This window comes from Colletes latitarsis, chromosome 11 (assembly GCF_051014445.1).
Source record: "Colletes latitarsis isolate SP2378_abdomen chromosome 11, iyColLati1, whole genome shotgun sequence".
Classification (NCBI taxonomy): domain Eukaryota; kingdom Metazoa; phylum Arthropoda; class Insecta; order Hymenoptera; family Colletidae; genus Colletes; species Colletes latitarsis.
Genome location: NC_135144.1, coordinates 16,649,569 through 16,677,480, shown reverse-complemented (window position 1 = coordinate 16,677,480; position 27,912 = coordinate 16,649,569). Strand labels below are relative to the sequence as shown.

Genomic DNA, 27,912 nt, shown 5'->3' with positions numbered 1-27,912 from the left:
TTATGCGAGTGTAAACTAAACTGGATTCTTTCCTTTTTTTGCAGGTATTGGATCAGGTTGAAGACTAAGTATGCGCAAGTAACTTAATTCGCGTTGTCTTTCATGCTCTTCGATGGTTATCTTGTTGAGCAGAATCGGTCCTGTGTAAGCTATGAGGAAGGCACCGAGCGGTGCCAGGATCAACACTGTAACCACGGATAGTCTAATAATGTCAAGAGCCATTTCGATTTTCTCGAGATCCGGTCCATTGCGTACACGTTCGAACGCCAACGGTCCCAGGCCTGCCTTGAAGTTTGAATCGATCAATTATCTCCATATTATTCCATTTATTTTTATTTTTATTTGACAACATGTTCGATTTTATTGCAGAAAGAGAGGCAGTACTGTATCGAGGAGTCAAGTATTTACGTATACCTGTAGTGTGCCTTTTGGTAACCAAGCTCCAACAACGAACAATCGTTCCTTCCACGTGAACGAGGTATTGAGAGTCGTTAAATAGGTAGCGATACTTCGTGCCTGTTTTGTATGACAGAGAAGAGATTTATTGTAAACGAAGGAACCGCATCAGATCGAATCCCTATTCGGAAACAACTTACGGTCAATCCTATAAAGATACATAACAGATGAAGAAAGAGTCTGGATACACACCAATTCGTGAAGTCGATATCGGCGCCGATAACACCGGCCAAAATCGGTTGTACCACGTGCCACAGAACATATGACACATGTCGGAAAGGTGCTGACTATCGAAAGAATTATGTGCAGGTATAAAGATAGAGATTTCCTAGCCTGTCTCTCGTTTATAGGATAAGACAGAGTAATATGTCTCGTTACACGTATAGCATTATCGACAATTTGTATGAATAATGATCAATGAGCACAGAGAGGCACAGGAAAAGTGTCTAAATGAAACATTTACATTAAAAGAAGATGGTGATGGTGGTAATATTTATAAGTTCGTTGACGTTTACTTTATTGATTTATTTGATACTTAATAATACCATAAAGTGCAACAATCGTTTTTCATTTATTTGCGTTGGTTTAGTAGTCAATTAATAAGGCATATTTGCATTATATCATAGCATTATATCGTCATAGTCCAGTTCAAGACAAATCCGCTATTTTACGGTAATGTTAGGTGAGGCGTATTACCCTGGTTTATCCTACAGAATCGAACGTAACGTCGCGTGGAAATACTAACGTCGAAAGATGTTGACAAGATTCTCCAACCGGTGATCGCGACGAACGACATGATAACGCAGGCAAGGAATCCGCCACCGGATATGGCAATGGTCGCCGTGAAGGCGGTGCACATCAGGGATCCAAGCACCAACCCGATCATACGGAAACAGGTCGCGTATTCCTAGTTCGTAGCGGAATAAACGAAGAAAATGACAGATTGGGGGAGCGGAGGTAAAAACATCCTGTATTCGACAAAAAAAAAAAAGAAAAAAAATTGAAACAAGGACGGGTACTTACGTGACTGCGATGAGGGAAAAAAGTGAACCAAATTCCCAAGATGGATCCCATTAGAATGCCCAGTATAAAGTCTCGAAGACCGACGGGTATGTAAAACCACCACGCGGTTCTGTTTTCTTCTGAAAAGCTCGAATTTTACTTTCTTATTAATTATTCGTAATTGTCAGAGATGAGCAAGTTTCTTATTTAGATAAAAATTTTCTTTCGTTCTTTTAATGCTTGATTTATATTATGCTGTTGGTGAAAAGAAAAAAGATATATACATACTTTATAAATAAAGATTATATACAGATATTATAAATCGATCTTAATAGGGCCGCTAAAAAATTGAAAAACTACCCGTACGTGTTTAGTTATCTATTGTTCGAATGAAACGTGTCAATCTCTGTTGAAGGCTTGGCAACGACGGCGCGCTTACCGTTCGCGAAAACGATCGAGAAGCAGACAGCGAAAACAGAGACAATATGGACGTCGTCGATACAGGCAGCGGTGCAAAGTATAGTTGCCAGTCCCTTGTCTTCGCCGTAGCCATGTTCAGCCAGAGCTAAGATACCGTTGAGGGTTAGCACCGGAGACATGCAGGCGAGTATCGACCTTCGATAGGGAAGAACGAAGGATAAACCAGAGAAGGAACGAGAGGAAATGAAGAAGAAACCACATTTCACGTATGCATGCGGTGTCGACGACCTCACCGATTTCAACAACCTTATGCTATGTTAGAGGGAAAATTGATCACCGACAAGGTGAGAACTAGATTAAATATTTCTCCTGATACGCGAATCAAATTAATATTCAGACACTCTACAATTTGTCCTGTGCAAGTGCCTTAGAAACGACATCTATATTCATAGTTCATTGTTTACGTTAAATAGTACCATTCTTTCACGAGAAGAAGGCACTGCGCGTTTACATCCCCACTCCTCTTGCAGTCCGCTGACTCACAGTGATTGGTCGAAAACGGTGGCGAAGATCGGCGACGGCCAATCAGTGAACTACAGCAAGAGTAAGGATACAAACACGCTGTGCTTTCTCGTGGCAGAGAAACGTTGATAATTTAAGGAGAAACGAACGTCGAACCGTGTACTTTCGACAATCAGACTCACCCAGTCATGAAGGACCAGTCCCAGGAGTACAGCAGAATGCCTCTGCAGCACATGGTTACAATGAACATTTCTACCGAGCAAGGAATCAGGCCCAAGGTCAGTAGGAAGATCGGATGTTTCTTCAAAGACGTGGTCGACAATTGAAGTCCCGCTCGTATCATGATAAAGGACAGGCAAAACGTTCTGATCTTGGCGGTCGCGGTGAGACCGAGGTCCGCGCGAATATTGTACAGTCCGGTGTTGCGGACGATCAGACCGGCGAGCAGCATCCCGAACACCGGCGGGAGATTCAAATAAGGTATGTACGACAAGCTCCAACCGAGCGCGTAAGAGAACACTGCGAGAAAGTACAAACCGAAACCTTCGTTTCTCGGGATCATCGTGTCGCCTAATATTAAAAATAAGACCAGCCAACCGAGTACCACTAATCCTATACTGGTAGCCGTCCAGAACAGATTCGCCCATGTCAAATGAATTCCCCACTTGTTTACAATTGGGGTCGTTACGATGATATTTCGTACAGCGGGATGGATGAACGCCATTAGATGACAACACGTGGTATCTTCGTCTATGTCTTTCTCCTCTCTGTCTCTTTCGTCTCTGTCCCTCACGTCTCTGCCTCCAAACATCTCGGGTTTCTATCTTTGTTTCGTTCTCGAGGGCTTTTTCTTTCGACGCGAATCTTTATGCGGACGAGTTCCTCTCGCAGGCTTAACCAGTATTCGTCCAAGGACTGTTTACGTTCATATTACACTTTAAATCGACACAATTGTTCAACGAATTTGTTCTCCGTGTATACGATTCGCCGTCTATAACAGCAAATACAACTGTTCTCTTTCTCTTTCGAACATACTCCTCTTGATATTTGATAACGAAATATTACGCGTACCGTTGGGGTTCAGGTTATGTTTTAATTCGATTGTTTTGTTTGATATTGACAGGTTCCCTCGGACAGACGCCATTAACCTTTTCGCAAACGTTATTCGTAAAATATATTCTCAGATTGTTATGATCGATGGACGGTTTGGAGTTTCTGCATTTATTATTTCGTTAGTTGGGTTGATCGTGATTCTCGGTGTCGTACTTAAACGCAGAGTGCCCTGGAATATCATTGATGTTTCCCGAGGTCGATACTTCACTTAGTTTGCGACCACAGCCGAGGTATACGAACCGACGAAGTGTAGGCACACGCGAGATAGAGGTAGAGTAGATATTTACTGGGAGTTGGTGTCGCAGAAACTGAAGTACAGATTTTGTGAAAAATTAAGACGGTATTCTAATCTTGCACTTTGGAAAAATCTAATATCATTTCGTTAAGAAAGTAGGGGTAATTATTACTTAAGGACGTATTGTATCGTAGATTCTTATTTAATTTATGAGAAACATATGATATCTCAAACAGAATTAAATCTTGTTATAGTTAACTTTTGTTTCAGGCAGAGTCTTTTGAAAATTTCCTTTATTGTTCTGTTTTCTCGATAGCTTTGCAAACGTATGTTAAGAGAATGTGGATAGAAGGTATTCAAATTCCGTGTAAAAGGAAAGCATGTGGTTAGGGCGGGTCTCTATACGTAGCGACCACGAAGCGAAGAGACCTCGAGAATCGATAATATTTAGTATGCAACTAATTGTATCACCTGCAGCAGCTTCATACAATGATTAATTATATGGTACACGATATCAGCAAATAGGTTACAATCTTCGCGTAATTTATTATAAAGCTCGATTGTAAAGTATGTCAAATGTTTTGGACGTAACGATCGAAAAACATATTTTATTAATATATAGATCCAACATAGCAACCAGATTTAAGTCATTCTGAATATCAATCGTTTTTAAATGTGTAACTTAGTTTTAATTCGTGTCGCCAATAGCGTTGAGATCTTGTTCCACTCTGAATCAATAATGGATACGAAAAATTAGTACAAAAATAGTAAAGAGATTTTTGTAACCCCTCGAATTATGTAACAGAAAATTTCATTGAATGTACCATTCACCCTGAATCTCGTACGTGGCCGCGTTTTAGATATCGGTTTCTAACAGAGGAATAGAGAAGTAGTTGCTTACAAATTAAAACGAGGGCGTCGCATGTACTATGTAACCTCACTTTAAGAGTACAATAACTATTTAAAATTCGCTATTCACGAGAAAGAACTTCTCTAATATTGCCAATTTATACTGCAATATTAAACTCTGAAAGTTCATATTTTATTCACAGGAAAAGAGTAATTAGTGAATAATCAAATGGCGATCTTATATTCTCTCTTTCTAGTCTCGTTCGTCGACGCCTCTTTTCCTGTTCTGCGCTCCTGGTAATTTTCAGTAGTTCGAATCCCAATTTGCAGATGGCGTAGTATGGTACGATATGGATATTTTAAACGCCGAATGAGAAAACTATCGTTTCCAATAGTTGTTTATAACTGATTAATTACATGAAAAATGCGTAGAAAAATTTGTCGAGTAATTTGATTAGAAATTAACTAGATTCGAGCAACATTTAGAGCGATTATAAGGTATTATGAAAGAAGGAATTTAGCATACTCTTGGGAGCCAATGAACCCGACTCGGGACGGTTAACAAAGAGAGAGATCCTGGAGTCGAGAACTTCCGTACGACAGAATTGCCGTGCACATCGACCAAAGAACCGTCTGATTCCTTGAATCGTACCACCAGAGAAACGCGATTGACCGTTAGGACCTGCTACCCGAATGGGCACTTGCTTCTTTCGTGCAAGCACCGGTAGTCGTTGAGGGCAAGATCGATGCGCAGAAACGTTTCGATGAATAGCGAAACGTTGATTAGAAGAATCGATTGGAACGTAACGCTGAACAAGAACAATTTATTACGATTTCTTACGATCGATTCGCTGCGGTGCATTTCCAGACTCCGCTTCGTCTTCCTTTCCGAATACGATAGGAGCTCTTATCTTAGATTCTACTAAGGAACATCCTAACGATCGATGATCCGCGTTAATTCGTTGTTCGAGCGTGCAGGTAAAATTGTCGTCTATTCCCTTTCATCACCGTCTTAGTGCATTTTCGATTCCCTTTACTTCGACGCTTATCATTTTGCCCCTTTTCGGTATTTCTTGACACCTCGTAGTCCCTCTAAGACTCTTCTTGGCTCTTCAGCTGCCTCTTGGCCCATTTAACCCTTTCACGGCTTTGCTCTTGCCGGGATAAATTTTCGGCGAAAAAAAAAACTTTCAAATCGTTCTGGAAAAATTATTTTTAGTTGCAGGGGTCAATTATAATCATTTTTGGTCAATAGACATACCCCCGAAATCCTACTCAGTTTCGAGAAAAAAATTCCTTACCGAAAATATAATTTCTGGCCAGAAATGTCTGCCCGAATTTTCATGCGAATCTTTAAAACGTTATAACTTCTGAACGGATTGGACGATTTTAATGTTTAAAAAAGCAAACTACGCGTATTTTGGTGGAGAATATGTACAAACCGCAAAAATATTCGAAAAGTTGGTCCTTGACCCCGCAAAATGAGAAAAACCCAATAAAAATGGTCCAATTTTCAAAAGTCCATAACTTCTACAATAGTGAATATATTTCAATGAAACTTTTTTCTGAAGTAGAACTCATGGGTACCTACAAAAAAGTATTAGACAACTTTTCTGTAGGGCGGCAAACAAAATTACTAAAAATGAAAAAGGAATTTTTAAGAAAAATCGACAGGGGGTAGGTGCCTAAATTTTTCGACGAAAAAAAAAATTTTTAATTAATTATGAAAAAATTATTTTCGGTTGCGGGGGTCAATTACAATCATTTTTGGTCAATAGACACACACCCGAAATTCTACGCATTTTCGAGAAAAAAATTCAGGAATGTGGACTTTGTCGAAAAAATTAACAAATATCAAATCGTTCTAAAAAATTTATTTTTGGTTGCAAGGGTCAATTGCAATCATTTTTGGTCAATAGACATACCCCCGAAATCCTACGCACTTTCGAGAAAAAAATTCCTTACCGCGCTTAAGTTTCAACCACCGCTTAGAGTTACGTGTTCCAAATTTTATCCGAAAAACACGGGTACTAGAACTTCGAGATCCATATTTTCGCGTGCCCGCATTGTCCCTAATCGTATCAGTAACATCAAGCTCGTCTCGACTACGCGATTGTTTGCGATTCGAATCGTCTGCGTCCTAGACGGCGCGAAACTCTATCGGATGGCCTAGAAAATCGTCGATTCTCGATATCTCTTTGTCTCTCGATACGACATTCTCGATATCGTTATTTCCATTCTAACCGCGAATAAATCGGCGCGCTTCCCGAGCGTGTACAGCGCACGCGCGAGCCAAGTGCGCTAACCTTTTCATCCCCGTCCGCGAGAGAGGTACGCATCGCTATCTTTTCCATCTTTCTCGTTCGTATGCTCGTTTCTCCCTAACCGTTCGTTGTTCCCGACAGAGTCGGCCATTTACCGGTTCGCCTAGCTGGATCCCCTGTCTCGTAAAACGGTCGAAGTTGAAAACGCAACGGAGAAAGCGCGGATCGGTTCCGAGGTTGTTCGGATCATTTCGCGCGGACATTGTAACGCGGTTTCAGGCAGAACGCGCGTAGAGCAATTCGAGCATGTGCCGGGCGCCCGGGTCAAAGACCCGAACGGTGCACTTAAATCAGCGGTATTGGATTTGTGTCTGGCTGGGAAAATAGCACTCTTGGAAAATGAATATCTATTTTGGTTGTTGAAGCGACGCAGTCATTCGTACGAATAGGTAGTCGGACGTCAAGTGGATTTCAGGTTATTGAACCTGCTCATTGATCCTTTTCCGTGCACCGACACATCCACCGTAGTTACCGCGACCAGCGTCAACACCCACCTTCGCCGTATTCGTTCGCGCTGGGCGGCTGGGCTTCGGGGGGTGGGAGTATCGACACCGCGACGGTAACGCAACTCGAATTCACGTTTGCTTGCATTTTCGTTTTTCGCACCCTCTCCATTCCATCCTTCTTCCCTAAGATTATTCGACAGGTTAGAAATTGACCAAACATATAAGGTAATATAGGGTTTTCCAATATGAGCGATATAACCTCCGTTCGATATAGCCGCCATATTTGTTATTTGTTCCAGTGACGCTTATACTCTATAGTGCCCTTCGAGTCGGCATAAAGGCATACGCGGTTGCTCGACGGATGGAAATTATTAAAATTTCTTATTTAACTTACGAGACGAATTCGAAGTTAAGGAGGTATTGCTGTCTAGACTGTCAATTTCACGGCCCTTTTTGTGATTTTTTTGTTTAATAATAGATAGGCTGTTTTGTACTGAGACTTTGTAGATATATTTATTCATCTTATAAGCATGTACAATATTTTTTTTACGAAAAAATATTAAAAATCGTGGGAATTATAACTTCCTATTTAATGGCTCTTTTGGAAAAGGTGCTCCAATGGCTTCCAGGAGAGGGTTAAAGTATTTTCATAAGGAAGGTTGTAGTTATAGCAGGAACCAGGGAGAAGTCAAAATCCTGATAAACAAAGAAATGGCGACGCTTCAAGTTTCGAATTTCTATTTATTAATCGTTCTTTTGTCTTTAGCGTATCAAAAAAAATAGTAAAACTCAATATTTTTTTAAATCTCTAGTTCCAGCTATGAAGGCGTCTCTGCTGAATATTCTCTCCAAATTTGAAGTCAATCGGTTTGCTAGATCTTGAAATATCATGTAAGCCAGTTTAAATGCGTTTTTTTAAACAAGAAGCTATAACTCTCGCAATTTTTAATATTTTTTTATGAAAAAAATACTATACATACCTATAAGACAAATAAATATATCCGTAAAATGTCACTACAAAACAACCTACCTGTCGTTAAAAAAAAAATCACAAAAAAAGGCCGGAGAAACGACAGCCTAGACAGCAATACTCCCTTAATAGTTCCGTTGTTGATCGACGTATTCTAACGCGTTGAAAGAAGCGACGAGCATGTTGCTATTGCAATGGAAGAATATTCTTACTGTTTGATTAAAAATTTTTTAAACGAATAAAAGATAAATCTCGTGCGTTATACGTTAAATAAAAATTAGAGTTTGAATCGCAGAATGAAATTTTATTTTCACGAATGAAAACGCACAATGTAGGTTGTTTCTCTTCGTTATCTGTTATTCGCATAACAGTTTGCTCGTCTCCGGTTCCGAGGAAGTTGGTTTTCCCTAAAATGCAGATATCGAAACGGTAAAAGACAGCGACAGGTATTTCGTAGACCGAGCCGTGTGCGGCTAATGGACTCGTCGAGGTTTGCGAGCAGCACTCGCATGCATCCTGTCGAAAATTGACGGGAAGGCGAGGAATATTTCTACTTTTGTACCTTCCGCTTTTATGGCCACGTCCCGCGTGGTGTGCCTTCAACGCGTCCGTTCTCTATTCTCGCAAAAATCATTTCGATTCGCCTGCCGCCCACGCGTTACGTTCGAATCGTAAACTTTTACTTTTCGCGTCGTGTTGAACTCACCTTGCACGAGTAATTAAAGTCTAATAATTAACCCTCCTGCCATACTCCGTTCAAACAGTTTTCACGTTCTTGACGAAATATCGTGAAACGTATCTGAATCCTCATACTTTGGATAATTAAATAAGAAACTTGATCTAAAAAGATATTTCATTTTTTATCGTCGCGTTTAAATAAAGAAATGGTGCTTAATGTAAATGGGTCTCGCTTTATTTAAATATTACTTTTATGATATCGCCTCCTTTTTCGTACGATTTTGCGTTAGGGATGCTTGCGACGGAATTACCCAAACCGCTGTTTATGTTACTTCAGCTCGAGCGATCGTCGACTCGAGTGGCCGGCAGCTATGTAATTAAAAACTCATCTGAACGTCCAGTTTGAGTTCGACCAATTCATAGAACAAAGTTTCACCCAAACCTTTCCACTCGCAATTTGGCGATATCGATCGAGTACATTAGAGAAGCATGTCGTACAAAATAAATGCAATTCATCGATCAACATTTCGACTAGATCGTTTGAAATTATCTACGAGTACAAAGTATTCAAATTCTGAGCAAAATACATTGTATTGTATAAGAATACAATTGTAAAATTTATCGTAGTAATGCGAAGTAAACCGATGGAAACTGCCAGGCAAGCGATTTACTACGGTAACAAAGATCTCGTCTGGCTCGTGTTTGTTCTAACAACGTGGTCGAGGTGGTACAGACAATACGTTAGACAGCGAATACGAAACGGTAATGATCACGGTAGTGACATAGCTGTAGACCTGTAACGTTAATCCTGACATTGAGTAAGTTTAGTATAGCTTGTATCGTAGCAGTGCACGCCTTCCATTCAATCGGGAAACAAACGCATTCAATTAAGAGGGGGTCGTCATCTCGACGGTCCAACAGTATCCATTTTTATTACGTTTTCTTAAAATTTAATATTTCACGAATACAGGACACGGTTTCGAACGATATAAGTTTTGCTATAACAGTGAGACTCATTTTAAACGTAGGATTTTCCAATAAGAACGACAGCGAATTGAAACAAAATTAAAACTACGAAATATAAATTGGTGAACATTCTTTTACTTTTACGTAGGTGCATTCAATTTTGCAGACGATTTTGTTTGGCAAAATAATTTTTAACGTCTTTTTCGTTCATTTTGGTTTAAACGATAAGTTATATTACTATGTAAATCATTTCAATTCTCGTGGCTTAGCAATACACAAATGAATATTCGTTTTGAATTTCTTTTTTCTAAAAACGAAATAACGCGGAATATTTTGCTGATCGAACTAGGCAAAGCTTTTAGCAGGTGCGACCGAAAGAAATCGTTCGTTTCTTGCTGAAATACCATTCTCGAGGGAAATGAATTGTAACAATTGTTTCGATAAGGAGTAACGCTGACACGAGGTGAATGAGGCGTGGACGTTATTTCAGGACAATTTACATATATCTGCCAGCTGGTTCACGGCAAACTGTCGCAATGCGCCGCGCCGGTCAATTCATCCGGGCGGCCGTGTCGCGAGACGACCATCAAATAATGACAGCGTGCAAACACTGTCAGGATAAACTATTTTGCGCGGCTAACTAGGTTTGGTTAATTATAAATCGGCCGTCGTCGCGGTCCGTATTTTTTCTAGACTCGTTCCCGATCGACCGAGCCAAACTACGCGCGTCGATCGTTTTTCGAATCGTCGTTCGAACCGTCGGAAAGAAAATTTGACAAATTCGCGTTCCAACGATTCACGCTGACCAAATTTGACGATTTTCATCGATTTTTTGGTATATTTTTATTCTTATAAGTAACGTACGCATATTGCATTTGGATATGATAATAAAATTAGAAACTATAGCATAGTAAGAAGAAAATAAGATTGAAAAGACTAATGAAAGTGAAATAACACATTATAATTATTTTTGTGAACAGTTTTCACAAATACTAATTAACAAAAGTATGCAAGAAAAATATGCACTGTGCATTTTGCAATTTCTATAGTTTGAATGATTTAATTTATGTAAACCTTCCTCCAATTGCATAACGTTCAGTTCGTACGTAGTATCGAATAATATGTTGCCTTTCTTTTTACGTAAGAAAACGTGTATTTATTTAAAGTAGTTTGAAAATATGGTCCTTGCTTACGAGAAGGAGGACGTCATAAAATAATTAGCTGGACGCCCTTGAACTTGAGCGAATCGTCGTTGCGGAAGCGATAAAGCCGAAGCAACAGGAATCTTTTTTCGAGTTTGGAAATTCGCCAAGTTTCTTTGATGGAGCGCTTTTGCGGAGTTGAAGGTACGCGGTGACTTTTCACGGAAAAGCGCCGTTTAAAATCGTCATCGTCCTCCCTGTTCGTCTCGTCGAAAATGCATGCAATGCCTATAGTCGCTCCCTATCGCGCGACTCCTTTTTCAAGATCGTCCCATTGCTCGTTTCCATGTTTTACTTCCGGTTCTTTTAACTCATATTAGTAGATGTGTATTTAGAGGACATTTTGAGAAACATTTTTCACTGTTATTCAAATTTATGTGTTGCGATTAAACGCTGAATAGCACCAGAATTAACGAGTACACCGTACTGATACCAAAGACAACTTACGAACTCGATGTAATATTTGAGAATGGATGCAGTATTAACGAGTACGTTATTGGATTTGCCCCATTAATAAGTGTGATGTAACGCCTAGAGCGTGGCTTACGTCGAAAGCAGGAGGAGGGATATCGATGGATTGTTAAAACTTTGCTTTCGATGTATACCTGGCTTTAGGCGTTGCATTAACCCGTCTATATGCGCCCTAAGCGCCGATGTGGCCAGAATAAGTTACCATGTAGTACGTAACTACATCGAAACCACGTGCATTTATCTGATCCCATGGCGGACGGAGTACAGTCGACGTATAATATGGGATTGTTGCTTAACTTTGTTATTAACTTTGCACTTTTGCTATTGCATTTTGTACAGTATTCGTCTATGAGCAGTATGACTGTACCTTATATGGCTTGCGTAAAATACGACGATATTGTATGCATCAAGTCGATCAATTTAGTATTTTTAAACAAACAAGATGACTATTCAACAAGCGTATAAGTGCATATATCTCAAGTCCCTGTACTTAATAGTTTTTCCATAAATTTTTATTTTTAAAATGCAAACGAATGCAGAAGAAAAATATTTAAATACACAACTTTGTCTTCGACAATATTGTCTGCCACAAAATCCCGTCTAGGGCAGAACGTAGACTCGGAGCTCGTTCGTCCTTGCAAAGGTGGTAGCTTTACGGCCAGTTTTGCCGTAGCGAAAGGGTTAACAATTTGGATTTGTATAGGAGGGAAAAGGGAGCCGGTAAGAAGGAGAGGGAGAAATAGCGAGGGGCAGAGAGAGAGAGAGAGAGAGAGGGGAATAGAGAACAAGGAAGACGAGGTTAGAAAGCAAAGAACTAGCGAAAAGGGGTTTTCTTCTTTTGATGCGCCTACTTAGCGTACGGGGCCGTGTTTCGTGTCGTGCGCGTGGGAAGAGTACCCTCGAAACTGGCCGTAACGACCGGTAACCCCATCCTAAACGAAGCCTTAAAGAGGGAAGGGCAGGGTAACCGTGTAACAAGAGGCTGTGCAAAGGGGTTGAAGAGTCGCGAAACCATGAAGGGGAAGCACGAGCCGCGTCCACGAGTAGGGTGTGACGTGGCTGTATTGTAACTGGAGAGTTTTCTTGCACTCGTCATCCGTCGTTCCTCTACTCTCCATACTTGCTCGAAAAAAATCGTTCTTTGCGTCTCGTTCTGCCGCCCACCTTACCCCCCTTCTCGCGCGTATCCAGCGTGCCTCTTCTGATCCTCGTCGTCCTCCCCTTGCCGCTAAATTATCTAATTCCGCACCCTTCTCGTGCTTTATTTGCCCTCTCTTGTTATCGTTCCCCCGCGGAAACGAATCGAAAACGCGAACGATCCGTCGGAATTCGAACCGCGAGACAAGTGAACAGCGGGGTTCCGTCGAGACGCTCGAGGTCGACCGAGAGCGGACGTCCAACCCCTTTGCTGCGTCCGCGCCGTTACGCGTATTTTGCGAAACGTCGACAGTTTTCCGCCGAGTCGATGCCAGGCGTAATCCAACAACTTGGTTATTTTCGCCGCATCCTCGGTCAGCGATTTTTTCGCGACGCAGACCCGTTCGTTCAGATCCCGAGAGCCGAAGGGATTTTCCGACGGGACCCGGAAAAGCAAATCTGTCTCGCGCGAAAAGATTTCGTTACGCAATGTCTGCGATCGATCGTGGATCGTAACCTTCGAAGAACCGCGCGTCTCGCGTTTGTTTTCAATCGCGTTCGAATTCTGCCGGGCGATTAAATCTGCTAACCCGGGAGAACGATTTAGAAAAGGCAAACGAACGAAGAAAATCCGTGTCGCTTTGGGGTTAATCCGCGTGATTCCGGTTGTCTGGTCCCGTAATACGATTTTGAAAACATCGTCGTCAGGCTTGGTGCTTCCAATAGCCAGGGGCTAGGGACGGATTCAACGACATAGGCGTAGTCATCCGGCGCTTACGACGGGTTTTAATTCTGCGGTGGCCGCGGATGTAATCGTTCTATTTATCGTACGAATTAATAGTGTGTAAAATTAGCGGTAGAGGAATTTCGTATTAATATTGTGTACTTTTTATTTGCCAGAATGATCTTGGCCATCGAATACCTGCTATCATTAAAACAGTATTTCAGTTGAAGCACGAGATGGTTATTCTCACAATAATATTGGTTTGTTGGTGACAGTAGACGTATATATCCTAGCAGGTGGTCGGAAACACCCTACTTTCTCGTTTATCATCATTTCCACCGAGGTAATTACCACCACCCACTTATCTCCTTTCAGATGTAACCCTTTTTACGTTTAGGGGTTTTTTCACAGAGGCATTAATTAAGGATTTAATTTTACTATTTATAGAGTTGTTAGGATCAGAGTCGCGAGTAACTAATAAAAATTTTATTTAATAAATATAAATCATCCCAAAATTCGAGGTTGAGATTGTCGAGGTCTATCCTATATTGTTCGATTGTAAAAATGAATAGAAAGCGAAAGTAATAGATAATTTTCAATGGGAATGACCGTGTGTTCGTGTCCATGTCGAATTTGTTTTAATTCTCCCGCAAGATCCGCGTAAAGCCGTAACGGAGCGAGTTTAGAAACATCCTGTAAGCGCAGAACCGTGCCGAGCTTTCCTTGAGAGTATTTCTTGGGTTGTAGCATCCTTTCTGTTTCCATGGTGACTCATGTAGGGCGCACGCAAGCTTGCCAAGCTCGTCGCAGTGATGTAACCAGGTTCGTTTTCTCTACCTCTCCTGTTCCCTTTTATTCCATCGTCGATCTACGTTTCTATTTCTGTCTTTCCATAATACCTACCTAACTGCTATCTACACGTTTGTCCATTCGTTTAACCGTACGCTTCGCTATATTTCTTTTCACCGGTATCCTCCATTTGATATTTCACCTGGAATTTTTACCGGAATAAAATTTCTAAACCGTAATCGCTCGTACGATCGATCGAACGTTTCATAAATTTGAAAAATTGTTTTTATATCCTAATTTACATTTTTTCAGACGAATATCTTACTCTACGGATTTTTAGTTCATACAGAGTAGAGGTTTATTATATCTTCCATGTTAAACTGGTGGGTTTCAAACAAATTCTCTCGTCGTAAGCTCGGGGCTAATTAAAAAACTAAACAACCGACCAAAGGCAATTTGCGTCCATCCTCCGTCTTCTCCGAGTTCGCGTTCGAGGGATGCTTTCCTCGATTTAGATCTCTGTCTCGATTCGGATTACCAGGTTTTTCAATCAAGAAGAAACAATGGCGGAGAGTCAATGGCGACGCGACAGCTGGTATCGAGCCATCGACGTTGGAAAGGTTAAGCGTGCCGACGACGTTGATCAACTCGATACATGTAGAGTTTGTAGATTTGACTGGCGCGGTATTTACGTCGAAACGACAGCAGAGAGTTGGGGGTGCGAGAAGCGAGTGGAGGTAAACCAGACGGTGGCAAAAAACTTGAAGACTGAGAACGGGAGGTGGGTACGGGGTCGTCGAGACTCACGGTCGGTAGGAACACGGGAAGCGGCAGACGGAGAAAGGTTGAGTCGCGTTGAATCGAGTCGAGTCGATTCGACTCGAGTCGTGTTGGGTCGGGTCAGGTCGGGTCGGGTCGGGTCGGGTCAGTTCGGTCGATATTCCTGGCTACGCGTCTTCAAGGCGAGCTGCTAACGTACCACCGGCAACTGATTAAAGGGTTCGCCGCTCGTTCACCTCCGGTATCCTGCTTTTCGATTTTCGATCGACTCTTAGATTCGCTCCTTCTTCGATTCGATCGATCGACTCCCTACGCGGGCATTTCCACATCGCGCGCTGATACCGTTTGCTCGCGATTGCTATTCCCATCCGTTTTTGGTTTTTCTCATCGATACTATACATTCTCTGCAAACAGCTGGTTCGTTATTATTTTCCTTGTACGTACACACCGGAGTCCATTAATCCTTGTTGTTAGAGAGAAACGCGTAAACTTTTATTGTAGTTGCCGCGTGGCTGGGACGCTGGATCACTGGAAAACTGTCCAGATAATATATTTTACAATTGATTTTTAAAGAATCTATCCATGTTTTAAGCATTTTAATTTAACTTTCGTGTTCCTTAATATGATCTCTTTGCATGGTATTTAAATAAATGGACTGAAATGGATTTTGGAAATATCATTTTTAGTTTCGACCGCGGGGTAACTAGAATCTTGTTGTAAAGGAGATAGACGCGAGTTTGGCGCGCCGTGTCTCCCTCGCACAGTAAGAATTAACGGATTCGTGTGTAAACCATGCCTACACCATGCAACGAACTCGGTAGATACGTCGTAGGACCGTTAAACCCTACGGCTGTCTAGAGTTAGACAATAACTCTTTTGTGTATGGTCGAAGGTGCGTGGTGCAGGAATATTGCAACGTCACCAGGTTGTTGGGAAGGTTGCCTGGCAAGGAAGACTCTCGAGACCGACATTGTTTTCTGATTTTCCGGCTACTCGTTCGTGTCGTTACGTTTGTCGACCGTCGCCGGTTTTGTCCGTGCATTTCGAGAGGAAGACGATAGAGTTCTTTGGCCTGCGAGAATATCGACGGCGAATAAACCGATAGCCAAACACCGCTGCAACCGTTAAGTTTGTGTACTTAAATATCGGTGCAACGCGATTCTACATCGACGAAACGACACGCGCCGTCACAGGTAGAAACAGAGGCGACGTGACGTTTCGACCATGCTGGATCCTTCACGGTGAAACAGGAGAACGTTACGAAGGGGTAAATCGCATGGGGTACATTTTGTTGACTTATCAAAATTACAGTCACGTATGAGTCCTCGAAGAGGAGCCTCGAGAAGAAGGGAAAAAGGTACACGGCGAGACAGGACGGAACGAGCCAAGAGCACCAGACAGTCGAGTACATGGTTTCGCGATTAAAACTTTATGGTGTTTATTTTCATTATGGCCAACGTTGCGTTTCGGTCTTAGAGGGAATTAGTCATTTTCTTCCTCGGCGTGCCGAGACACCCCCACGACTGTTCTTCTCGGTGGCAAATTAACCGAAAGCGAGGTAGCGAAAATAATATAAAGTTGCGATATAGTAGTTTTTAGGGAAGAAGCTGATAAAGTTACCTTGGAGAGATGACTAAGGAGCTGGTTAAACAGGGCTAAAAGTTGGTGACTAGTTTAAACTTACCAAAGCACTTATACAAATTCTCTAATTTCCTTTGGGTCGCGGCCCTATATGTTTTTGTACGAATTCGGGACCCTCCGCTCGTGGGATCAAATGGTGGGGGAAAGCTCACGTGTCTATAATTACGACTGCCCGTTTATCGAAGACTTTGAGCACACGCTTAGCGCAAACGCACTGTGCTTGCTCGATATAACACTTTATAATGTTATAATTATACTAATACAAGCGTAGCACTTACAACAAGAACTCCAAAGTCAATGACTCCTTCGGTGCTCGTAAGATTTGATCTGATTTTATTCTCTGCGCATCGCACATTAAATATAAAAAAATTGGTTTGCAATTTACATGCATCGTTACGATGTAATATATTCATATGTATTCTAAGGTCGTTCGCAAAGAAACTTTCTGTAGGTGTGAGAATCAGTTAGGTCATTTATGAATGTACAGGAAAGAAGCGGTTCGAGGCGAGAACCTTGGCGAACACCGAAAGAGTCTTTGATGGGAGACGATCAAGGTTTAAAAATGCTAATGATTTATTCTGTAAACGATTTGCCAACCTTCGAATCACTATAACAAGTTTCCTACGCGTTCTATAGCAAATAATTTAGACAGTAAAATCGAATCGTTTCCCAAAATCAGTCAGAATGGTACGTACTCGCGAATTACACTCTAAGGAGGAAGTTTTGTAGTCACAAAAAAATTGTTAATTTAGAAGCTATAGAATGCGAAATCGTATTGCTCCGTTATACATATAATGGCAAAAAGTGTTAGATTAATTTGCGTAGTTGTAATGTTTCCCAGAACTTTGGACGCGACATTACTAACGCAAACAGATGTGTAATTTCTCACATCTGACTCACCGTCTAACTTAAATATAGATGTTATTCGATTAGTTTTCCGGTCTGACGGAAAACTCCTGTCTAGAGATGTATCTAAAAAATAATACGAGACAAGATTAACCCTGTTGCACTGCTGGAATTTTCGGCGTTGAATAATTTTTCAACAAAATACACGATCGAAATAATTGTTCCGTATCTGTAATCAATTGTTTCGACGAAGGTTACCGCATTTTTCTAAACGACTCGAGCGTAGAAATTATTCGAAATATGCACGAGGGTTATAAAATAATATAAAGTTGCAGGACCTAAACTGGCGAGGTGCTGTCAATATCAGGGCTTTTATGGGGACTTTGCGTATGTGTATGTTAACACGTACCGCCTACGGGTTGACTCGTAGGTGACAATCTGTCATCGGATGCCGTCTACGTGGTATCTCTCGAAGGCGGACTTGTTCTCAGCGTGAATATATTTGTAACAGATGTAAATACTGAATAGGGAGCGTTAGAAATATGGATAAAATAACTCTTTAAAACTTATCAACCACATAAAACTAATACAGTTCGCAACGATGATTTTTAAAACACTTTTCTACGCATAAAGCTGATCTTTTTTTGACACAATGGACGATGATGACGTGTTTTTCTTGTTTTTTGCGCACATCATCACGCGTCCGTGAGAATATTTATTTCTATTTTTAGACGGAAGGAAACCTAAGTAATAAACGTCAAGTTTATCGCCGAGCGGATTAGACGACACTGTCCGATGTGCAATGCCAATTTGCAAGTCTTACGTTTGAGATCATCGTAGTTATTTCGTAGGTAGTGCTCGCGCGAATCGCGATGTCAGCTTGTTTGAAATCTCTTACGATAATCATTTTGCGGTATAAAAAGAGATTGGCGAAAAGTCATCGTCCTGCGAGAGACAACGAAAGTCGTTTCACTCGACTATACGGAAGTATGGCGAGTACTGGATGTTGCGTAGGTAGACGAAGGAAACGCTGTGTCCAGCCGGATGATAGTCTACGAATGATTAATTGCTCGGTTAGAAACGACGCTGATCTTTTTCCAGCGATCCCATATACGGCACGCGTTGTTATACATTTTAAGATCATTTAGCTTCGAAGTATTCCACTCGACGCGTTCTGTAATACGGTACTACGTACGTTCGATACAATCCAGAGAGGTGTTCCTTTTGCATTGTGTTTCCCAAGCGGATCGCGTAGAAAAGAAGATTAAGGAATCGATAACGCAGTTGTATCGCATTGGCAATGATACGAGATGCATCTCGAGGGAAGTTTCACGGAAAAATTGTTCTTGAACCGAAGAAGCAAAGTTCCATCAGCCATCCGCGTAGGCAGAAAGTCCGCGCGAAAGTTTCCGTTTCTTTCGGTCATCGTTTTGTTTTGTTCTGCTTTGCGTGTGCGCCTTTACGATAAGAACAGTCGAAACGAACGGACCGGCTGCTAAATGGATAAGGAAACGTAGGCAATACACACGAGCGCACTCGATTCGGGATAATATTTCCCAGTGGGTACTAAAAATTTCATGCAAATCTCTGCTGTACAGTAATCAGACCCTTGGTAATATTTTTTCTTGATACTACGGGAATAGAGTGCATTTGGCGACTATTGCGAGCTTTATGGGGCAATATAATGTTATTAATTCTATACATGACCACCGTTTCCGAGCATTTTTAGCGCTGTTAGCGTACGTGCCTCAGTTTAAAACGCGTTGTCGTAAGTGAAGAGTCGCGGTGAAGTCGTAACTGCGGCACTTAGCATTAAAGGTTAGTAACACCTACAGTTTCTTAGGTTTAATCCCATTTTCACCTAAGTGAGTTACGGAGAACCGTATGTTTCCTTTATCTTTGAACGTTCTCTTATAACACGGGCTATTTATTTAGAACAAATTTTTGTTGTCCGTCTATTTTTAATTTCTTAGTGCAGTATCTTGAAGCGATGGTAGCTAGTTTGTAATGAAAATCAAATTTGTTTGCGACACACCGACAGTCTTGTTACGACACGTCTTGTTGGGAAACGCTGCCCTACATGATTTACTTCTTGATGATGCCATTGTCAAAGAGTATTGTTAGAGAGATCGGTATCGAGAACGTGCGAGCAAAATTCATCTTTGTACAACTTACCACGCATTTACAAGTATGTATCTGACTCATTCGTGACCATGACGGTTTTATTCTCTTCTGAAACTTCTCGCGCGTCGATGATTCATATCGGTTGCGCAGATTAAAATTTCGTTTGGTTACTTACGTGCTCCTTTAATTTCTTCAAAGCACGATATGTCGGTTGGAGATTTCAGTTTACGGATCGTCGAGTACAAATAAGAAAAACGAGCCTTAATGTACGAGAACTACGGAGGTATACATATACTTTCGAAATATTCATCGCGTATATCTATATAGTGGGATGGTTCCTTTGAAGGTTAAGAGGCCGTCTAACCTCGAGTGACCCGTTTCATCGGGTAACCCGCACACTAGTGGCTTTGCGGCTTTACGACCATTTCACTCAAAATTGTCGAGTTTACCGCATTTTCGACGCTGCACTACCGTTTTATTCCCTTCTTTTTTGCATTCTTCGTGACGACAATTTGTTCCGAAAGCCAACTTGCCTTGTTCTGCGGGAGCAACAAAGATCGAATCGGGTTAAATCGACCGATTTATTTCGTCGACAAATATCCAAGTATTTTTAGCGAAAGAAAATTATTTGAAAACTATTTCTGTAATTACATTGTCGAATACGATTCGCATTTTACGTATTTTATTGTTCATATATTTTCTTACGTATAACAGTCTATATTTCTCTAATCGGAAGTTAAGGAAACACAATCTATCCATTGGGATTATTTCTGATAGTATTTATATATTTTATGCTATCAAAAATTAGGTTAATTCCTTATAAAAGTTAAGAGCGTAAAAAACCACTCTGCATTTCAGGCGCGTTCGCGATAAAACATAAATCTTTGTTCGATCGAATTGTGTGTCGGTAAAAGTGCTCGAAATTTCGTTAAGCGACAAAGTTTTGTGGCGATCGAGTGAACCTAGGAAGGACCAGTTTACTGTTCGAAGTAAGGAAGAGCAGAATATATGGAATAAGCAGGAAGGAAAGAAATATAATCGTTGTGAAATATGAGAAAAGAAACAACCTTTCGAATTGAGCGTCACTGAGGCTTCGATAAACGCCGTCGGCGAGGGCAGCGCCTCTCTTCGGGTTGGTTAGATGTCGGTTCGGAAGCGTTCGGTTATTTTCGCAACGAAGTTGCCGACGAGTGGCGCGCCGAGACGAGACGCGACTCGCGTTGCCAGTCACCGACAAGGCTTCGTTGCACGAGTGTCTTTTTTGGACGCGGTTCACTGTCGCAACCGTGCGCCCTTTAACGTTTACGATTGCTATTGCAATTGTAGTTGTAGTTCTGACACGCCGGAAAACAGTATCGCAGAACTGTGTTGCGTCAAGTACGGGAATTCAAATAACAACATACCCGAGTATACCAAAAATCCTTCCGAAACATTATCGATCCGACGTTTAGGTGAAGTGAATACGAACGTGTGCCTGTGTAAAGTTGTGTAGCGGCGTCGCGTCATTCCGCGCCATTCGGTGATTTGTTTTGACATGTGTGTGTTCTGCCATATTGGATTATCGCATCGTGTCTTAAGGGTTGTACAGGCGCGAGTGTCGCGTTGAAAAGGTATGTTGTGTTTACGATTTTTCTCGATTTATGATCTACAGTTAACCTTCGGGGAATGCGGTAATAGTATTGTCACGTTGTGTCGGCTCGAACAAACGCGTCGACGGATCATATACGTACCGTGAATCGCGGTTGGTGTATCGTTTCGATTTCAAAATAACAGTCGTTTGGCGTTCGAAAGATTTTGAGACCACGTCGAGAAATGGCTCTCGTGTTCTATTAGTTATTTCGCTTGGTCGGTCGTACGAGTGAATCGTAAAACAAATTGGTAACGGAATTGTACGATATTACCTTTGTAAACTACATACAATATTCACGCGACAACGCGCCTCGTAATTCGAATAACGAGGAATATTCCGTTTCGGTGCGATTATAAAATATTAATTCGTGTCAAGGTTCGTGAACTCGTATTTACTAAATAATTTTACGCCACGATGAATCGACCAGAGGGAAGTGGCGACTAAATATAACGAGCTGGCGTTATCTTTCTTACGAGTATTCTCCATTGAATGGATCGGAGGTGAGAAAAATCTGCCGCTGGTTTTCTCATTTCCCTGATCGATCTAGAGCGATGTCGTTGAGAGGATGTCAACAATCGTCGCTTACGTTTGTTTTTTTTTCAATGGTTCGAGACTTGCGTGACCAAGATAGTCGCAACATACTCGGTTATACACCTGTGAATGATTACAGACTATGTAATATTGGAGTACTCCGAAATTCTAGATAATTGAAATTTCTTTTTTGAGTTTTCGTTGGTGTCGCTTACCAAGATGGTTACAATGCATAAGAAAATACTTCGTATGAAATACTAGCTCGTTTGGGTAAGAAAAAGAAACATGCTTCGTAGAACTTTGGAGTTTTGCATGAAAACTTAAGCAGCACATTTTCTCGTACACCGATCGAGTTGAAATTTTATAGGGGTTATTTTTTACACGCAGTGTTGTTTATGTGGCCAAAAGTTTTGTATGCAACTATTTTATGTAGCTTGGCATGGACGTACAACGTTTGTGCAGATAAAATATTTAATTCAGAAACACACAATAAATAATACGCGAAGGTATAATATTTATACAGCGTAAACAAACATACAACTTATGAATTGTAAGTCGTCGATATGTATTTCGGATGGTACAGTTCGAAAATTCGTTGTCGTCGAGCGTATTAACAGGAGAAATAGGTCGTGAAACCGATAATGATGCCTTTGATACTCGATAACTTGTTATTTACCATCTGTATAAAGGAAAGTCATATCAAGAAATCAGCAATTTATTAAACTGGAACAAGAGTACAGTAGCGGGCATTATACGAATGTATATTCCATGAGAATCGAAACGATTTAATTTCTCGTAAAGAAAGATCGTATCCGTTCGATAAACGTAACGTTATTAAGATGATAAAAATATGTCTCGGATTAAGTGCTAAAAAATTAACTATGAAATCGTTCGAGGAAATTAGAAAGTTTCTATATCCGGATACAGTTCGCTGAGCGTTGAAAGAAAGCGTTTACAACTGCAGAGTGGATCGTAAAAAGTCGTAGATAAATGAAGTGAATCGCGAGGAAAGATTAATGTTTGGCAAACATATTGTTTCCGAGGAACAAACGCGGTGGAATGATGCCATATTTGTAAGCGAAAGTACACTGAATGTCTTTGGATCTGAGATATGAAAAATGATGTGGTATAAACTCGACTGAAAACTTTGAAGGAAAAACATTTAACCAACCGTGAGTCACCATGGTGAAAGTCTCATGGTTTTAGGGTGCATTTCAACCTTAATACTTATGTTTGCCATGGATTTATTTGTAATTCAGTATTTAGATGACAATAATTTCATATTAAGAAAACTATTGTTATCAACCATTTAAATTTTATTTGTACTCGTTTTTATGGTTGGAATTATATGGTTCTTCGGTATAGTATTTGCGAGGTCACGCGTAGGTATAATAAATTCGGGAGGAACAGATTTTTAAACAATAGGTACTCTACTGATCGGCCAATTAGAGTGCGGTGAACGATGTGTACTCGATCGTTCTATCGTAAATATGAGTCGAAATGGACAATCGTTGCACGTGACTTTTTTTAGTAGAACTGTACTTAAACAAGTTTTATTTAACTTTGTTTGCAATTCCTTTGTATCTTTTCTTTGTTTTTATAACGAGAGTAATGATTTTTTGTAATTTGTTCAAAATTTTTTTCAGAACGCATACGAAATTATACATACAGGGTGTTCGGCCACCCCTGCGAAAAATTTTAATGGGAGATTCTAGAGGCCAAAATAAGATGAAAATCAAGAATACCAATTTGTTGATTGAGGCTTCGTTAAAAAGTTATTAACGTTTAAAATTTCACCCTTACTGAATTTTTTTCTCGAAAGTGGGTAAGATTTCTAGGGTATGTCTAATGACCAAAAATGATTGTAATTGACCCTCACAACCGAAAATAATTTTTCCAAAACGATTTGAAAATTTCTTTTTCCGTCGAAAAATTTCACACCTTTTCGAATTTTTTTCTCGAAAGTGAGTAGGATTTCTAGGGTATGTCTAATGACCAAAAATGATTGTAATTGACCCTCACAGCTAACAATATTTTTTTAAGAACGATTTGAAATATTTTAATTTCGTCGAAAAATTTCACATCTTTTCGAATTTTTTTCTCGAAAGTGGGTAGGATTTCTAGGGTATATCTAATGACCAAAAATGATTGTAATTGACCCCCGCAACCAAAAATAATTTTTCCAGAATGATTTGAAATTTTTGAATTTAATTGTTAATAACTTTTTAACGAAGACTCCGTCAACAAATTGGTATTCTTGATTTTCGACTTATTTTGGCCTCTAGAATCCCCCATTAAAATTTTCCCCAGGGTTGGCCGAACATCCTGTAATAAATCTGATCGTCGAAGACTGGCGATTTTTGCATGTTTAAAAGTTAGAGATTAAAAGAGTCATCAAATGCGATCAAACCGTGCACGATATCGTACGTTTAATCACTTTCTTCGAATGTCTTCATAGATTCTTGGGAGTTGTGAGTTTGATCGGTTGAAAGTAGATGGAGGTTTGGAGAAGTTGGGGTTGGCGAAGAACGCGAAATAAAAAAGAACATCTTCGACAATCGGTCTTGTCGCCACGATTGTTCTACCAGCTGTCAGTCGTAGATACAGCTCTGAGCTATGCACAGACTTACGTAATCCAATTACGTGCAAGTCGTGTGACACCATCATCGTAATCGTGGTGATTCACCTTTCTCGCGTTCGAAATGTACGCGATCGTCTGCTCCGGTCGCGATTGTTTCGCAACTAACGTAAAGAGTCGTATTGTAGTATGTTTAAAGTCCTGTTGCATCCGATTTCTCGACGAGTATGCTTTCTCATTTTTGCTGTCGCTATCCGTTGCGAAATACCATTTTCTCTGCGCCCTCTTCCTATTTACGTTGTCTGTTTGGTCTCCCTGGAGAACGTTAATTGGATTCCAAGAACAACACTATCTTTTCTCAAAACTATTTCCTCGTACAAAATATTCGGTACAAATATATAATTATTGTGCATAAAATATTTAAAGTATTTTAAACTATAATTATTTTATTTGGGCTTACGTATGGGCTTAAAAAGAATTCGACAGACTCTGAGAGACATCCCACAAACTGCTTACGAGGCTTGTTTCCGTAAGTGGAAATACAACTGGGATAAGTGTATCCAGTGGGGGAGGAGAATACTTTGAAAGGTCCAATATAGTTCATCAAAAAAAGTAGAAAAATAAAGTTCGTTTACTTTTTGAACAGACCTCGTAGTTGTCGTAGCCCGAGGAAGAAATTTTGATTTCGTTTATCCGTACGACGATTAATGTAAATGAAATCGAGTGACCGAGAGAAAGCAATAGAGAGTCCGAGTTTTCAACTAAACACCGATAGTATGAATAAGTTATGAATCGTCCGACGGAAAAGACGGATCGCGTATCGGGATTGTCGGTTTCAAATAGAATTTCTATTATTTGTAGAAGCACTGAAAACATCGCGTTACTTTTCTAGATCTAATAAACACAGCTCGTAAAAATAGGTTCGTATTCGTATCGGTATTCGTGTCGTAACTTTTCCACGAAGCTTTATTTAAAACCACAGAATATACTGACAAAGTTTGGTCATTGAAACCTGAGGGCAGCCTGTATCGACACGCGGATTCCGCCATTTTCTGAATTTCTGACGAGAGGCGTCGTGCTCGCGACGGTACGACAACAAAATCGTAAACAACGCAAACGTAAAATTTAGCACGGATGTTTTTCTTCGTCTCGAATAACTCCCGTACTCGCGCGAAAAAAGAACACGCAAGCATTGAACGTGACCCGATTCACTCGGGCTATTCTTGGGCGCGGGCGGGCGTTTAAAACCGTCTGTATACGTACACACGTTCTAAACGATTTCACCCACACTGTAGCGGGCAAACGAAAGGCGCAGTTTCCGATTGGTACAACGTAATTGGCGACGTACGTCCTACCAATCCGGTGTCGGTACGATTCGCATCTGTACAGCGTCTGTGGATTAGCGTTTCCCAAACTTTTTAATCTCCCGGGGTAGTTTTTATATCAAAAATTTACGCAGATCGCCGATAGAATATCTATGAATCTTTCATACACCTTTACATAGAGATCGATTGGTCCATTCTGGCACTTTCGATGGATCTTTCACTCGCGAATCACTTTGCAAAATCGGTTCATTCGGACTGTATTGCCTCGTACACGGAGAGAATTTTCTATTAAAAATTAGTACACGTTTTCTTCAATGTAAATAACACTTATTCATTGCATTTTTAATATTCTTAAGGTAGTGAATTTTCTATGGTCACTGTTGTATACAGGGTGTTCGGCCACCCCTGGGAAAAATTTTAATGGGGGATTTTAGAGGCCAAAATAAGACGAAAATCAAGAATACTAGTTTGTTGATGGAGGCTTCGTTAAAAAGTTATTAACGTTTAAAGTTCCGACAGTACTGAATTTTTTTCTAGAAAGTGGGTAGGATTTCGGGGGTATATCTATTCACCACAAATGATTGTAATTGACCCCCGCAAACGAAAATAATTTTTTCATAATTAATTAAAAATTTTTTTTTTCGTCGAAAAATTTAGGCACCTACCCCCTGTCGATTTTTCTTAAAAATTACTTTTTCATTTTTAGTAATTTTGTTTGACGCTCTACAGAAAAGTTGTCTAATATTTTTTTGTAGGTATCCATGAGCTCTACTTCAGAAAAAAGTTTCATTGAAATATATTCACAATTGTAGGAGTTATGGTTGTTTGAAAATTGGACCATTTTTATAGGGTTTTTCTGATTTTGCGGAGTCAAGGACCAACTTTTCGAATATTTTTGCAATTTGTACATATTCTCTATCAAAATACGCGTAGTTTGCTTTTTTAAACATTAAAATCGTCTAATCCGTTCAGAAGTTATGACGTTTTAAAGATTCGCATGAAAATTTGGGCAAACATTTCTGGTCTCGCATTGGATTTTCGATAAGGAATTTTTTTCTCGAAAGCGCGTAGGATTTCGAGGGTATGTCTATTGACCAAAAATGATTATAATTGGTCCCTGCAATCAAAAATAATTTTTTTAGAACGATTTGAAATTTTTTAATTTTGTCGAAAAATTACACACCTTCTCGAATTTTTTTCTCGAAACTGGGTAGGATTTCGGGGGTATATCTATTCATCAAAAATGATTATAATCGACCCTTGCAAACGGAAATAATTTTTTTAGAACGATTTGAAATTTTTTTTTTCGCCGAAAAATTACACATCTCGAATTTTTTTCTCGAAACTGGGTAGGATTTCGGGGGTATATCTATTCATAAAAAATGATTGTAATTGACTCCCGCAACCGAAAATAATTTTTCCAAAACGATTTGAAATTTTTTAATTTAATTGTTAATAACTTTTTAACGAAGCCTCCATCAACAAATTGGCCTCTAGAATCTTCCATAAAAATTTTTCCCTGTATAATATATAATTCTTTTTTCACTTGGAAATTTTTAATAAGAAATATAACGAATTACATTAATTCACTCACAGGTCTTAAATTACTAATAAATCGAATTTATTCGTTATTCTAAATAACTTTTAAGCAACACTGGAAGCTTGAGTTTTCTTTAAATGAACTTTTTGAGCAACGCCGCTTATCGTGTTATCTGTAGAATAAATGATAATAATCGTACAGTAATATAATGATAATTGTGAAACGTTTGTTGGATACACGACGTCGCTGTTAATGCCGCTATCGTTTCAACTCGATCCACGAATTATCGTACAATAAATCATTGTGTCAATTGCCCCTATGAGATTGCCTGGCTTCGATACAAGCCGGCGAACAATCGGAAATTCGCGCTTTGATCTTGCGGTTCGCGTCTCGAGAACGGACACTCGAGAAAGTCGTACAAGAAAAGGATTTCTTCTTAATTAACTTGATCTAATCGTAGGTGCGAAAAAGACGAGACTCTGTCCCATGGGGTAACCATTCTTTAAATCGGCGACGTCTTTTGTCTCGGAATTTCGCTTTTTCGCTCTATCTGATTAAATTTTTCGACGACCGGATGAAACGTTGAAATTATCGCGGGAATTTGAAATTTATC

General features: G+C 40.2%; 2 protein-coding genes across 5 annotated transcripts in view; one reads left to right on the top strand and one right to left on the bottom strand.

Moving 5' to 3' along the window:
• Positions 1-15: 15 nt before the first annotated feature.
• Positions 16-3,211, bottom strand: LOC143348334 (sodium/hydrogen exchanger 9B2). The gene is made up of 7 exons (XM_076778422.1): positions 2,583-3,211; positions 1,898-2,073; positions 1,480-1,598; positions 1,198-1,363; positions 597-739; positions 415-516; positions 16-285 (listed from the first exon to the last, which is right to left on the bottom strand). Exons 1-7 carry the CDS (start codon positions 3,209-3,211, stop codon positions 16-18), a joined length of 1,605 nt encoding a protein of 534 aa, XP_076634537.1.
• Positions 3,212-20,935: 17,724 nt separating this feature from the next.
• Positions 20,936-27,912, top strand: part of LOC143347605 (uncharacterized) — a 124,381-nt gene continuing 117,404 nt past the window's right edge. For all 4 annotated transcript variants that reach the window (XR_013080641.1, XR_013080640.1, XM_076776936.1 and 1 more), the window contains exon 1: positions 20,936-21,305. The gene's annotated coding sequence lies outside the window, so the exon portion shown is untranslated. The remainder of the gene's footprint in view (positions 21,306-27,912) is intronic.